The following is a 15,941-nucleotide window of genomic DNA, read 5'->3' on the forward strand; positions in this document are numbered from 1 at the left end:
ACAACCAACAGTACCCTTTCTTTTTTCCATTATTACTTTGGTCGTGGGCTGTATGACAGTGGAATTTCTAGTTATATAGTATATATATATTTATATATACAATATAAATATTTATATAGTATTCAACACAAGGTAAATTATACATATAGAATTTAAAATTAATGAAAATATAGAGAGAAAAGTGGGTTTTATGGTTGTGTACCGAACAAACTATAACAATAATAATGCAATAGTAATAAATACTATAAACATAAAATGATGCATTAAAACAAAGATAATAATATATAAGATACACAAAATATCTTACACATCATTATAGAAACACTTATATAAAAATATATAAAATATATTTATATATAAACGTTTACATAATAATATATCTTAATATATTATTATATATATTATTTTAGGATATTATTTTAAGATATTATTTTTACGCTTATAATATATTTATTATAATGATATAAAAATAATAAATATGTTATAAGCATAATAATTATTTTGAAATACAATGATAATAACACGAACTAAAACATATAGAATACTCATACTTATAAATATATCTTAGAATATTACTATAATAACATAATAATATAAGTATACCTGGAACTGTTCGAGTGACAGCATGTGAGTTAAGTATATAAATATACCTGGAACTGCTCGAGTGACAGCATGTGAGGTAAGTATATAAATATACCTGGAACTGCTCGAGTGACAGCATGTGAGGTAAGTATATAAATATACCTGGAACTGCTCGAGTGACAGCATGTGAGGTAAGTATATAAATATACCTGGAACTGCTCGAGTGACAGCATGTGAGGTAAGTATATAAATATACCTGGAACTGCTCGAGTGACAGCATGTGAGGTAAGTATATAAATATACCTGGAACTGCTCGAGTGACAGCATGTGAGGTAAGTATATAAATATACCTGGAACTGCTCGAGTGACAGCATGTGAGGTAAGTTCAACCGTTTGCAACTATTTTCAAACTGAATAGCGATGAGAGATCGTTTCTTTGTTGACTGCACGCTTCTAGTTGGACGAGAGATCTTCCTATAGCTGTCCTTTTCTTTCTCTAAAACTATACACAGAGCATGTGTTGTCATCAAGGAAACACAAACATGTGTGAAAAATCCCTGAAAGATGGAGTTTGATGTCTGCTCTGCTGGTGGCAAGCAGAGGCTATGCATTTTTAAAAGCACTAGTACTCCGGTAGGACAGTGCGCTGTGACATATTGTCAAGTGAAATAACTATCTACAAAACTATTTCTTGTGTGAAAAGGTCGGGTGTTAGTCTTTATCTACCATGCTGAATGTTGAGGGTTCAAATCCCATATGGTGCAGTCTTTTTTCAACATATAACCACAGCTTCAAACAGACAAGCAAGCAGCGATGTAATTTTGGTAAAAAATTTTTGGACAAAAATATCTCTGTGATCTCGACTGAGCATGTCCCAACTCAGTAGCAAATGAACCTCAATGACTACAGAAATGCATGTCCAGTCGTGGAGGGCATTTCAAGGTTACATGCAAATTCTGTCACCTCCTGCGGATTTGAACTCTGACCTCCAGTTCACAAGTAAGGCATTCTAGACACACTGGGCCACTGCTGCTCCGGAACAACATGAAATTGCAGAATGAACATTTTTATTGATTATTGATTTTATTAAGGAATAAAAAACTGAATGTTGAAGCAGCAGGAATTGTACTAACACATCATTTTAGAATATACGATTCAGTAGTTTCCTGTACTTAGTGATTGTTTGCTATTTTATATAGCAAACTAAGTGATTATATATATATATATATATATAATATATATATTATATAGTAAACTAGATGATTTTTCCAAAGTTCAACATATTTGACTCGATGAGAAGTGAACTCAATATACCAGACAGTATTTGTAGTTGGTATTGAATTATAAAAACAAGGTAACACTCATATCAAGCTACTAATTCTCACCTACTAATGCAAGTGTACCGTAGAATGACTGACTGCAACGCTAATTAGTTTTCCAATAGTTGTGTATCTTCATGAACGTAGAGAAAGCAAATCCTAACGCTTGAAAAATGGACTTGCTCTTCACTGTTATAGTACCAAATACTAAAATAAACAGATGTTTCCAATATCGCTGTAGAGAATCATTTTACTCAACGATGTTATACTGTATTGAAAGGGTGCAGGGTTGGGCAAACCTTTTCATTCATAGGGCACAGCGGATCGTAAAATTTGACAGAGGTGCTTCATTTCTCTCAGGTTTAAAATTCCTTGCAGCTTGAAAAGCTCAAGATTGACTTGCTCTACCGATATTTTCACTAGCAAACCTCATCCAGCATTCAGTTTTATATTTGCAGGACTCTAGTACGTGAGTTGCTAGAATGGCTATATATGGACTTCATAGACTCTTCGTAAATAGTACTATACATTGGAGAAGCTTGTTAGAATATGATACTCTATGGTAATGAATTATGCAGTCCTTAATAGCTGTAGGAACCATTAGAGATGAGTAGAGATATAGGTCTTCACTGGACTCTGTAGAACAAAATCACTTATACTTGGATCTACGGATTTGATTGCATATGGCTAAAGAGATGTCTATTTTTTGTATTTCTATTCACCGTTTAAAGGCTACTTACTCCCGCCTCATCAGCTACAAGAATGCCACCTATTATATTCATTATGTTTGATGTATAATTATATAATAATGGTATGCAACTTTGTCCCAGTAAAAATTGATTTGGTAGAGAAAGGTGTCAAATTTGATAGCTGGACATATTCCGGTTTATTACTGAAACCAATGATATACAGCCCCCAAGGATAGCTGACATCTATCATATGGGCGCGGTTTAATGATCGTTCTCTGTTAGGATTGCGCTAGCCTGGGTTTCAGGGCTAACACAATTCTTGCAAGACGGTCGCGTTGCCTTGTTAGGTTTTGGAAAACATGACTCGCTGTTATCGTTTAATTAGCTCAGTAGACCCCGCGGTTCACAATAGCAAACTTTGAATTTCTACAATGTATGGGTAATACCTAACCAAAATAATGGATCCATGCAAAATAAAACATTTCAAATTACCTACTTTTACTAATTTTAAAATTGGTAAAGGTCGTAGTATATGCTTAAAGTTGAATATAATTTACCCAAAATTACCCGAACAACGGCCTTTTTTCCTAGTTTTTGATTAATATTTTGCCACACCTAATATAAAATGACAGTCTTTCATCGTAGTCACATTGTTTTACCTAGCCAATAAGATAGGACAGCAGGCAAAGCCGTGGAGTATAGTTTTCATACTCAAAATCTAAATATAAAACCAAATTTGGGCTATTTTACGATTGTGACTATTAGTATCAGGAATGCTTGTGAATGGCAACTGGCTGATCATAACGGTGACAATATTGGGATACTATATTTATTTGACAACAAAATGAATTCAACAGATCAGTAAAATAACCACTATAGTTCATAATATTTTGAAAATTTACAGGGGGCTTTGTTCAGCACATTTGTTTGTTCGGGTACCGTGTTCGGGTTCATCCCAACAGAGAACGATCATTAAACCCCGCCCACATGATGCCCGTCGCCTATCCTGGGGGGGGGGGGGGTGGCTGTATATCATTGCTGAAACTAAACTGACCTTCCTGTAGCTGGCAAGAGAGCAATACAACAATTGAAAAAAAAGCACACAATTATGTAAGGTCAAAAGGTACAACTAAACAAAACAGACAAAAACTACTATGTAACCAACAAAAGGGTTGACTAAATACTTATTCAAGCTACAATAAGACCGTAAGACCGCATTTTACGTTCATCGTCCAATATGTGAACCGAAAACTGATGGCATCAACAAAGCAATGCGGATACATCGATAAAGCTTGCAGTGGTGAAACTTCCCAGATATTTCGCCAAACATCAACAGCAGCCTACATAATGTGAACCATTTTGGCGATAGTAATTCGCAGTTGCGGATAGCGTGATTTATTTATTTACGTTTACGATAGTTCTGCGAAACTAGTAGTTAATTCAAGCACACAAAAACAAAGATGTTTTTTTCGCAAAAATTTAAAAAGAAACACAAGAACACTATGTCATGGAGTATTTTCTGATGCGAACGCGGATAGTTATGTGATAGTGTGAACATTGATATCATCGATGATCACCGAAGTATTGTGGCCGAGATACGGCGATATAGTGTGAGCCAGCCTTAACTCTCACATAAACATGATTATATAGAAACTATACACAGTACATTAATATATTGAACAATTTTCTTTCCTCATAAATGTATTTTGGTGATTTGGAATCAATAATTATCAGTGTGTTCCTTTCAATCCGCTGCTAACAATAATTGTGCGAATGAGAGGAAATACATTTTCATACCAGCCACTGTACTAAATATGTCTATAACATATAGATAACACTATAACACATAGATAACAGGGTAGCAGGCATAACGAGAGTATCATTTAAAAGTTGATTTTAACTTCAGATGATGTTTGTACAAGTTAAATATATCACACAGACAAAAAATGAAGCCGAGAAATCTCACCTTTAAGAGTCCATGGGTGGGGCGACTCTTCAGATAGAACATCTCGTAGAAAGACCTTGAACATTGTCGTCTCAACTAACGTACTGTAGAACTCCTGGTCATCACTTGGTTGACTAGAAAGGTATGTTGCCTGTCAAAGAATTACCAAGTGTGTCACATGCTCACTAATAGTGCTGGGCACGGGTAGTAATACTCGTTGAACTCGCGGGTTTATCTTCTCTCGAGTATCACATGCTCACTAAGTATGTGTGACCTTGAAGCAGTGCTATGGGTGATCCAAGTGTGATTTTTATGAGCCATCAGTTCGGATTAAGCAGCCTAGCTAGGCAGTCGTTATAAATTATCTCTGTCGACGCTCATATTATAAACTACCTGGAGAAAACTCCACATTATAACAAAGTGGTGAGTTTTACTAATCATAATATATAGTACAACATATATTATATATACATAATATAGTTGTCCCTTCTACTGACCTAAGTTTACCAAGGTGTCAGTTGCCTAAATTTCATCCCAGTCTCCAAATTACGAAACTTTGACGCATGTGATAACGGTTTGGCAAAAGGCAGATGGATTTGTCGTTCCACCCAAAAATTTCAAAAAATAGGCGACATCAACATCGATCGTTTCTCAATAGCTTCACATTTAAAGAATAAAATTTAACTTCACAAAATTAGACGAGATAGTCGAAAAAAAACAGCGCTACCCTCGATTTGAACATACCTCTAATAAAACGTAATTTCACCGCTAATAGCACCGCAGGCTATCAGCGGTGAAATGTGAACCAACGCACCGAGTACCTATGGCAAGAGTTTAGCGTTGTTCAAATTTCGCGAAAAGCCACAGGCGAAACCTTCCCGAAATGCACGGCACAGGTGAAGATCAGCATTATTGAAACGGCATCGCGAGTGAACATTTTATGCAATTATTAGTGATGCAGCTATATGTGAACAGAAGTTGCCGAGCCTGGCATCACAATCATTTCGCTGCGCAAGATTACAGCTGGGATCTCGCAAACGATATGGGAACCAAGTTGAACAAGACACGATGTAAAACACACGGCGGTATAATTGATACCGATTAGATAATCCCCGAGACATACAAGTAGTCAGGCTACTAGCTACCCACCTTGTTGAAGAACTTCTGGTCGATGATCACATGATCATAGACACTTCCAAGAAGATCGGCCATCATTGCCAAACTCATATCTATAAGCTCATTGTTCAGACGTCTAAGAAATTGCTCCTTGGCTTTGGTCACGTCTGCTATAACCTTTCCTGCACTATATATGTCGAAGTTCATCTCCGTGTCTACAATCTGATAGAATAAACCACTAAATAGGGTATGTGTTAGGAACTTGCCACGATCTCTCAAAAACCAGTGTTAGCTGTACAAACACAAAATGTATTCTTTCTGATATGAGTGATATGGTCCCGGAATTTTATTTTTTAATAACAAAAAATTTACACATTAGAATACAAAATATTCTTAGCAAAATTGAATGCAACCTTGATAGTACAGTAGTTAACAATTGTACTTTGCGTTGTGGCTACGAAAACCCAAGTTTGAACCCCAATCATTGCATTTTATTTTTATAATAGCAAAACAATATACAATGGTTACGATGGCTCCCTCTGGTTACGATGAACCCGTTATGTGACTTTTTTGTCTTACAATGTGTAACACAAAATTTTTTGTGCCTCGCTATACAACATCTTTTGCCATACAAATTTTCAGCAACAATTTTTAGCAAAATCCAAATTTGGCCATTCGGCAATTTGAGTACGTCGAAATACAAAAATGCTGATATACAATTCGCCGAAATCCCTCCCATAAGACCTGATAAAGATACTATGCTTGCTCTCTCATTTCAGCGTTATTCGTATTAAGTTATAATGAGACCGAAACCGGAAACAAATAGGTGATGAAGTTTAGTTTAATAAAATACATGCTAAGACAGCTTTAAACGCGAGTTGAATGATTTCAGATAGCATTCTATTGAGAGGTATCTCAATAATAGTTTGATGATTCAGAAAATAAAACTAGAGCTGTCAACAAAAATACTTTTTAATATATAAATTTTCATGAAACAAATTTTTAAAAAATAAAAAAATTGGACGAGTACCTTCGGAAAACCAATTAAGACCGAAGTGGGACATTTCTGAAATTTATCTATGTTTTGAGACAACTTCGGTATATTGAGGTGGATAGTTCCATGATGCAATCCCTGCACCAGATCTCTCAGTTTTTTGTTGAGAATTTATGGTAACCTATAGACAAACATCCAATTGGTAAGCTTTTAGCTTGCAGCAACAAAGGCAGATAAACCTAGCAACTAGTTAGCGCTTCAGGCAAGGATAAGGGCGAACTCAGTCTCAAGCTCACACCAGCAAGGATAGACAATTTCTAATGTTGACAGGAGCTGTAATACAGTGTCAGCTACTTTGAACAGAGGCAGAGTAAAATGGGAGTTATGTTCTCCCTCACAAGTTTGCTATAAGCAATGCTGGCCAACTGAAAGGGCCTCCGGCAGCTTGAACTTTTGACATTCGAGTATGACCTCAGATACCAAGCACACTAACTCTTGATCATAGACAGATTGATGAAAGGGCAAACATCTTACACCATAATAGCTTTTCATGGAATTTACAAGAGAAATTGAGCACTCACAGCAAATGAGAAAAATTACTTCGACATAGAACAGCAAAGCTCAAGCAAATATCTGCCTGAATACAAAATAAATTTGAATTGAAGTTCCTAGGGACATTGCAATTGGGCAAATCACAACATCTGTACGCAGTTGTCATTCCTAATGCTTGGTTATACAGTTCTCCATCAATATTACGTTAATTATGATGAAAACCGATGCCAAGAAGACGATTTTGGATAGTAGCTATAATGAACTAGAACAATTTGGAGTTAATCTTCCCTGATTTAATTAATTCAATGATACAATAATCGTTCTAAACCGTAAAACCTCTTGACCAACAAGCTGCCCAGGCTAAAAATGACAAACATAATGAAGTCACCTCAAAAACCAGTTAGCCAATAACAGTTATATTAGCACGTGTCCAATCTACATGCAGTTATTAGTTCCAAATGTTCTACTGCATCAGCCATAAAAGTGCAAATACTGCTGTGATGGTTGACACAACAGAGACTGTGTGTCCAATGCAGAGGATATTGCCAGTACACCCGCACTGTTGTATTTCACATTGGGCAAGGTCATTCATACATAAAGCTTCCATATTTTCAAAAACCAACAGATAATTCGACATCCATCGTTTTATTGACATCATCAAGTCGTTTGCACATGCGCTCATTCACAAAAAAGCCGCCGTATTTGTAGAAAACGATCGTTTTTCTTTCATTTACTAGTACTTTTAGGTGTTGTTTTGATACTGTAATAAAAAAATTGCAAACAAAAACTTGGTTCTCAAAATATCATTGCAAAAGCTTCGTGTTTTTAACGATAAAATTGTCTATAAAGACGACCGACAACGATAAACTGACTTCACGAAAAAACAAGGATTGCAAAATTTCAATATCGAATCGCCTTATCAAATGGTCTTTTAATAGATGACTCTCAATTTGTTGCGATGTTATTATTATTTTTAAAAAATCTAAAAGATTTTTGTCAAGATTTATTTTTATATTTTAATTGAAACTGTTTTGTGTTCATGACAATTAGAAATGCCGTGAGATGAGCTTATCACACGCATAAGACAGAAAAACCTGCCCGTTCTAATATCCTGTATCGCTCACTCTCAAAATAGTCAAATATATCGCCATTACACCATTATATCGTTTATACAACTGGCGATATCTCTTTAAATAGTGGCAATCTTCAAATCGTCTACTTCCAAAATCACTACCACGCAATTAGATCACCATATCGCGAGGCTCTATCTAAACTATCATATTTCACTATGGTAGTTGGAGTAGAAATAGACAGGAGCGTAAAACCAACCATCTTTAAATCAATTTTTAACAAATTGTCGCAGGTTATCATTAAAATCAGCGATATGAATGAGTTTGTAGATCATCGCTTTCTGATTTTACTTCATAAGAAATCTAAAAATAAACGTATTTGAAACCCTAAACAGTCTAGAAGCTTTACCAACTCTGTCTCTCTCAACGAACAACGAAAATTCGGGCTGGTATCTATGCATATTTAGTGTTTTGACAAAACCCAACACAACCATCTTCCGCAGAGTTCTGTTTTAATTAGTAAATGAAGGTGCGAATAAAAACAGAACATGTTATGATTAGAGACAACCGTAAAACATAATTATCAAGCTATTATTTACTTGAACTTCTCTATGAAAACTTTTCTTTGTTTTCATAGAAAAAGCTCATTTTCATGCCACTTCTTATTTTAGATCTTTCTTCTTCCTTTGCCTCTCTTTCTAAATCTCTTTTTTCTACTACTTTAGTTGTAGCTATCTAAGGCTTTCTTTTAGTCAATCTCTCTTACTTTCTCTGACAGAAGAAACTGTAGCTGTTCATATACTCTTACTTAGCCTGTCTTGACAAACTATTGTTTTTGCAGAGTTGTCCCCCCGTCGAGCGGGCGAGCAACAACAGCTTGTCACAAAACCTACTGCACCTGATGCATCAGCTGCACTTATAATGAGTTGTTCTCTTCCGTCTACGCGGCTTGGTTGCGATGTTATGTCGGTCGCTCCATTGGTAATCATAACGAATTCCGCACAAAAATCTATGTAGAAAAAATAAGATTACAACGTTTAACCAGCGACCAGTCTCTGCGGTAAACTTTAGCAGAACTTAAGAATAAAATAAATTAAAAATAAACTCAATAAGAACAAATAAAACTGACATACAAAAATAGAAATAAAACTGACTGAGCGCACAAATAACGACATGTTTAGTCGCTGTTGTTGCCTCGGTTCTCAAATTCTACTAAAGTTTACCACAGAGACTGGTTTTTGGTTAAACGTTGTTGTCTTATTTTTTTCTACATAAACTTTTGCGTGAAATCCGTTATGATTACCAATGGAGCGATCGACATAACATCGCAGCCAAGCTGCGTAGACGGAAGAGAGCAACTCCCTATAAGTGCAGCTGATGCATCAGGTGCAGTACGTCTTGTGACAAACTGTTGTTGCTCACCCGCTCGACGGGGGACAACTCCGCAAAAACAACAGTTTGTCAAGACAGGCTAAAGCCGTGGTCACACGGGCACCGAACCGAACTAAATGACGCAAAACGACGTCGTTTTCAGCTCTAAAAAGTTCGGCTGAAGACATTTCTGGCCGAAGCGAACTATTTCGGTACTGCTCGAAATTTTGTGCCGAACCCTTGCTCTTATTGGCTGGTTAAAATTCTAGAATTCTAGCGAGCACGCGTCACATTTTTTCTTACGTGCGTGTGAGTAAAGTTAAAAAAGAAATGGGACGATACTTTTATTTCGTTAAATAAACAACATGAAGCAATTTACGACAAGGTTCACCCGGACTTGTGATTGGGTTGCATAAATGTAAGATGTTGCACTTGAGTTTTGCATAAATGTAGGGGAATGGTTGTGATTTTCTTTCGTGTAGAATACAAGTAATGTGTCATATTCATCCTGATGAACTATCGTTGACTGATTTATTTATGTAAAACCACAGTACTATGATAAAGACTGTTTTTGTTTGTTATGTACTCAGCATAGAAAAACATTCATATGTTAATAAAAAAAATATAATTATGTTGATGGGAAGGGTTAGCAAAATATTTGTATCGAGTGATTTATTTTGAGCAGCCGAACGATCTTCTGATAAATCTGCTGTGTAATTATAATTTATAATTGTTCCTCAAAGTTTTTTTGTTTACAATAGAAATATTTAACTCAAATACATAACAACTACTAATGAAACCGTGTCCTGTCTCTATACGTATGGTATCTAGGAAGCGAAGTTACTTCGGTGGCCGTGTGACATGTGCCACGAACCGAACCAGCCTCCGAACCGAACCGATCCTACGTCGGTTCGGTGCTCGTGTGACCACGCCTTTACTCTTACTTGACTACATTGTCTTTTTTTCCTCAGCTTAAGTAATAGTGAAAATTAGATTTTTTTAATTATATTCTTTTAACTAAAACAGAAATAAACTAATTTAAATTTAAAAATTGATTAAGTATTTGCACTTACACGTAACCAGTCTCCACACTTATAACCCACCCTACCCTAATTGCATTTCCTGGTTAGATAATCAAAAGCCACCGTTAGTTGAAAAAATAAATCTCACCCTGGCACAGAAACTGCCCGCTGCCTTGAGGGGCAGCGGTGGCAACTGGTCATCACTGCTGGAGAGAGTCACATTTCCTGTGTTTAGGTCTACGATGACAATTCCCTCTACCAGCTTAATAGTTGGAAGAAACTCACTGTGGCACCCCATAACATAATAGCCTGGGGCCTCGAGTAAGCCCAGCAGTCCGGCATGCAGTACGGGCACATACATCGACTGCCATCTAGAATTGTCAACAAAAGGCTAAATAAAATTAAAAGAGAATGCAAACATTTGGCTTTTGAACAGGTTAGTAAAAGTCAGTCACGTAAAAGTGAGCCATTATTTTCAAGCGCGTACACCAAGGCAATAATGGTGGTACACCAGTGAAGTGGTACACCCCAGCAAGACAGAGCACATACAGAACGGTCAATCTTTCTCCACTCAGTGCATATTAAGGTGCACAAACACAAGGACATTTTGTCGAAATTGCTTTCATACAAACAGAGCCTGTTTCGTATAAAACGTAAAACCGATGTAAAACTGCTTTGTCCCAGTTGCCGACACAAGATCGGTGACATGTTGCGTACTATTTTGGCCCGCTCTCGATGGCCGCCTTTGACGGAGTACAATTGACCAATCATATCACACAACAGAGCGAAAATACAAGCGTAATAGTAATGCATAATAGATCAGTTAAAAACGGCTTTGAAAACCTACATTAGACCAACTAAACACACATGCATGTGTGTTTTGTTTGTCTAATTACTGTTTGTATTATTGCTAATCACTATTATTATTATGCAGTCATGTACATGTCTACATGTCATATAGCAACACAGTGACTGCTTTTGTGTTTATGCATTCAAAATGGAATGCGCATTGATGTTGTATTTCACTGGCTAAAATCTGTGACACGTTTTGTATCGCCAGAGTTTGAGTTGACTTGATGTAAAATCTCAACCTAAACATATTTCAAATCGTAAACAATCTAGAATCCTTATCAACTCCGACTCTCTCAACGAATCGGCGAAACTGCGGACAACTTGGGCGGGTATAAATGCATATAAAGTGTTTCAACAAAACCCAACACAACTAGAGCCGTATAGCTTCACAGAGTACCGTGACCAGGCAAGCGTATATGGGAGGTCACTCGTTTCCAAACAAACAGGCCACGCCCACTATTCTTATATAAGTATATAAGAGAGGCCGCAACATTAACCAACAAAACTTACTCCCATTGGCAGTCGCTCTGAAGTTGATAGCTGTACTATACACCATTTGAAATAAGACAAAATTCCCTGCAAGACGGTACCATTATTTTTTTGTAAAAAAGTAAAATTAGTGCAAAAAAAGAGGTATTGAGAGTGAGGTATGAATATTCCATTAGAGATCAGTATGTCGATCGGGTTTGTTTGGAAACAAGCGTTTTTGTTTCCGGTTTTGGTTGCGAGACTTTGTGAAGCTATACAACACTGACAGTAAGGAGCCGTATAACTTCACAGAGTCTCGCCATTAACGAAAGTGTATATTGGAGTTTGCTTGGTTCCAAACAAGCCACGCCCACTATCTTTTTTTATATAAGTTGTAATGGATAGGTCAAAACATTAACCAACAAAAATTACTCCCATTGGCAGTCGCTTTAAAATTGATTGTTGTATTAAACACCATTTGAAATAAGACAAAATTCCCGGCAAGACAGTACCGATAAATTTTTGTAAAAAAGTAAAGTAAATGCAAAAAAAGAAGTAACCTTCATTTTTTCGTGACATCACTTTATCGTTGTCGGCCATCTTTATAGACAACTTTTATCGTTAAACCACGAGGATTTTGCAATGAATTTTTGAAAAAGATGCTTTTGTTTGCAATTTTTTATTTTAGTATCAAAACAACACCAAAAAATACTATTAAATAAAAGAATAACGATCGTTTTCGACAAATATGGCGGCTTTTTCGTGAACGAGCGCATGTGCAAACGGCTTGATGATGTAAAAAAAACGGTGGATTGAGAACGAGGTGTGAATATTCCATTAGAGATCAGTATGTCGATCGGGTTAGTTTGGAGACAAGCGTTTTTGTTTCCGCTTTGATCGCGGAACTCTATGAAGCTATACAGCTCGGAACACAACTATCTTCAGCAGTGTTCAATGGCTCAACCCTCACAGGACCCGCCCACTTGTGACCCACCCACTTGTGACCCGGCCACTTGCGATCCGTCCACTTGTAACCCGCCCACTTGTGACCCTACTACTGGAAGCTAACCTGAAGGGATACAACATGTTCATGATAGACTCCTGAACGAGGGTGAGCAAGGCATAACTCGACGAGACAAAAACAAGCCTCTCCTCTCGCAGGATGGCTGATATAATGGTACAGATGAGCTCTGGAGAAAGAATTGAAAATACCAAGCTCATGTTGAGGTCAATTACGGGACGGGACGAGTGTGTGGCAGGATGAAGTGGCAACCTTAGCCCTTGTTTCCGTGCCTGCAAAATAAATGCTATTTTTTAAATCTCATATACACTAAATTAACTTCTTTTTAATTTTTATGAATAACTAAATATTGATATATCGATGAGCGGGAAAGTGAGAGTCGTATGTAAACCACCATGCAAAGCAGAAAAGCGCCCCTGCAAAGTGAAATTGTAATGAGCCTTTTTGAACCAAGCCTAAACATTGCTCTAGAGTCTAGAGCATCTTTTAGTCTGAATGGCAGCATTCTTACGAATCACAACTACAAATTGCACTTGCTATGCAATCCAGCCTGGTGAAACTGCATTGTAGATGAAAGTGCGGATGACAGTGGATTTAAAGAGCGAAAAGTGAAAAGAAATTGCAGTTGGCACTTGCAAAGAAATCCCAAAATGTGAAGCTGCGGAGAGTACCCTGAAAGTGAAACTGCAAAATCTGCATAATATCATTGTGATGTGCAAAGAAAAGAGAAATTGTGGCTTTCCCTTGTGAACAAAATCGGCAAAGTGAAACTGCAAAGTGTGCCCTGAAAGGGAAACTGCATAATCTGGATAAAAAAACATTGTATAGCGAAATGTGAAAGAAAATAGCATTTTCCACTTGTAAAAAGATTTGGCAAAGTGAAACTGCAAAGTATACCATGAAAGTGAAACTGCAAAATGTACAGCAAAAAGGAAAGCAAGATTATAAATGGACTTGCAAAGTAATCCAGCATTATGAAAGTTCAATGCTCTGTCTCAAAGAGAAACTGCATAGTAAAGCTATTTCGTAGAATGAAACTGTGAGAGAGAAGCTTAAACGGACATATACATCAAAGATGAACGCCAAGAAATTTTAGAAGACGTCATTAGAAAGTGTCAATATTGTTCTATCATTTGCGATTGTTTTTAATGTTTAAAGTGATCTGACTGCCAAGATTTTCCAAGATTAAAATCGACCAAACTTGATGATTAAAATGCTGAAATCACGCGAAATTGTGTTTATGACATCTTTAGTAGCAAAGAGACTGACTGAATAGAGATGCTGCAACTTGAACAGGTTAACCAATATTAACTATCGCAATGATACCAACCAGCGACCTCATTTCGCACGTTCTTTTCTAAGCAGTTTAACCACCATCAAGTATTTTCAATTTCAATCGTGAAACATCCCGGCGATCAGATCACCTCAAGCATTAAAAACAATCACAAATGATAGAAAAATATTGATACTTTCTGATAAAATCTAATAACATTGTGTCCAAGTTCATCCTTAATGGGTACCAGGTGTGTTATGTGAAAAGCAGAGCCATTAAATTATCTGCATAACTTCAACTACCAGAAAATATCTCCACAAACGCCAAAAATACAAATGTCGCTAATTTTTAGAAGCAAACTTTTCTAAATTCTTATAGCAAGCTTTTCTAATATGCGCTGTGAAACCCGTGTAGCATTACAGTAAATTCATTGCTAAAACAAACAATGCCAGTTTCCGAGACTCATCTATAAACTGAGGGATAGATGTTCAAACTGATTAATTTCTTCAAAAACCTAAACAAAATACAGTTTGAAGAACGGAGAAGAGTGTTCGTCTACCGAATGCAAATGTCTTGGTGTTTTGTTTGCTATTTAACTTGGTGGGAGCAGACGTTATGCAGATAAGACCTAGTTAGAAATAGAATTAGACCCAACCAATCTCTCACCATAGAATATTCTAGAAAAGTTTTTAGATACGCACCAAGTCCCATCAGAAATTCCTGGCAAACTTACTTTGTGAACAATGTGAGTCTGAGGAAAAAGAGAACAAATGGATGCAGAAAACTAGGCAAGTACCTCATGAAATAGCTATTTCAAAATTTATTTGAACAATTCAAGTAGGAGTATATACTCGTGGATTACTATCTAGTCCACTAGTGTTGAAAACTATTTCAAACAGTCAGTAGGCCTATCGATGTACTGCCATGAGTAGATGAAATTCGTTATTTGGTTATAAAACTTAAAAAACCTTTTAACTAAATAGATTTAGTTATACAAATTTATAGAAAAAAAGATGCATGCACAATAAAATAAAATTTTCAACTTTTCTGTAAAAACTTTTTATAGAAAAGCTATAAAATAAATTCATAAAATTTTATAAAATTTAGCGATATTTGCTATTTTATAGAACTTATATACACTTAAAGCTATAAACTTTATAAAACTTTTGCATTTCCATTCAAATATATATTTTGTATCAGCATATTTTAATTTGTTCATTTGCTTTCTTTTGAGCCTATACAAATTCTCAAGGTATGCAATGTGGATATTGACCTTAATACATGAGGTCATGGACACTAATAGTCAGCGATAGACAGATATCATGAAACAGAACTAGTATAGAAGCTAAAACTTTAGCCTGTGTTAATGACAAGGGGTGGCTTTTCAGAGTTGTGGTTCCCATTGATTTACTACTATGAGCAAGGTATAGCGTCTAATACTTGGCCAATATTAATCCATCCATTGGAATAAGAGATAAGCATGTTTGTTTATAAAGATGTGAACGCAAAGCCAGACGGCCTGATAAGATGGGATTTTACAAAGACCAGTTTTCCGTCATGTGGGTTAGGAATTATGCAGATTTCGAGTTACAGTGAGATGAGCGTTTCAATGTACATTTGTATGCCGCGGTTTACCAGGCGCTATGTTAAAATCGATAAGGACATTT

General features: G+C 36.3%; 1 protein-coding gene across 1 annotated transcript in view; it reads right to left on the minus strand.

The window, feature by feature from the left end:
- Window positions 1-15,941, minus strand: part of LOC137396490 (DENN domain-containing protein 3-like) — a 77,204-nt gene that overhangs the window by 30,718 nt on the left and 30,545 nt on the right. Inside the window, exons 8-12 of the mRNA XM_068082785.1 lie at window positions 13,050-13,273; window positions 10,809-11,031; window positions 5,685-5,873; window positions 4,557-4,686; window positions 933-1,084 (exon numbers count right to left, since the gene is read on the minus strand). Coding sequence (XP_067938886.1) covers window positions 933-1,084; window positions 4,557-4,686; window positions 5,685-5,873; window positions 10,809-11,031; window positions 13,050-13,273 — 918 coding nt within the window. The remainder of the gene's footprint in view (window positions 1-932; window positions 1,085-4,556; window positions 4,687-5,684; window positions 5,874-10,808; window positions 11,032-13,049; window positions 13,274-15,941) is intronic.

Source organism: Watersipora subatra, chromosome 5 (assembly GCF_963576615.1).
Source record: "Watersipora subatra chromosome 5, tzWatSuba1.1, whole genome shotgun sequence".
In the NCBI taxonomy this organism is placed as follows: Eukaryota; Metazoa; Bryozoa; class Gymnolaemata; order Cheilostomatida; family Watersiporidae; genus Watersipora; species Watersipora subatra.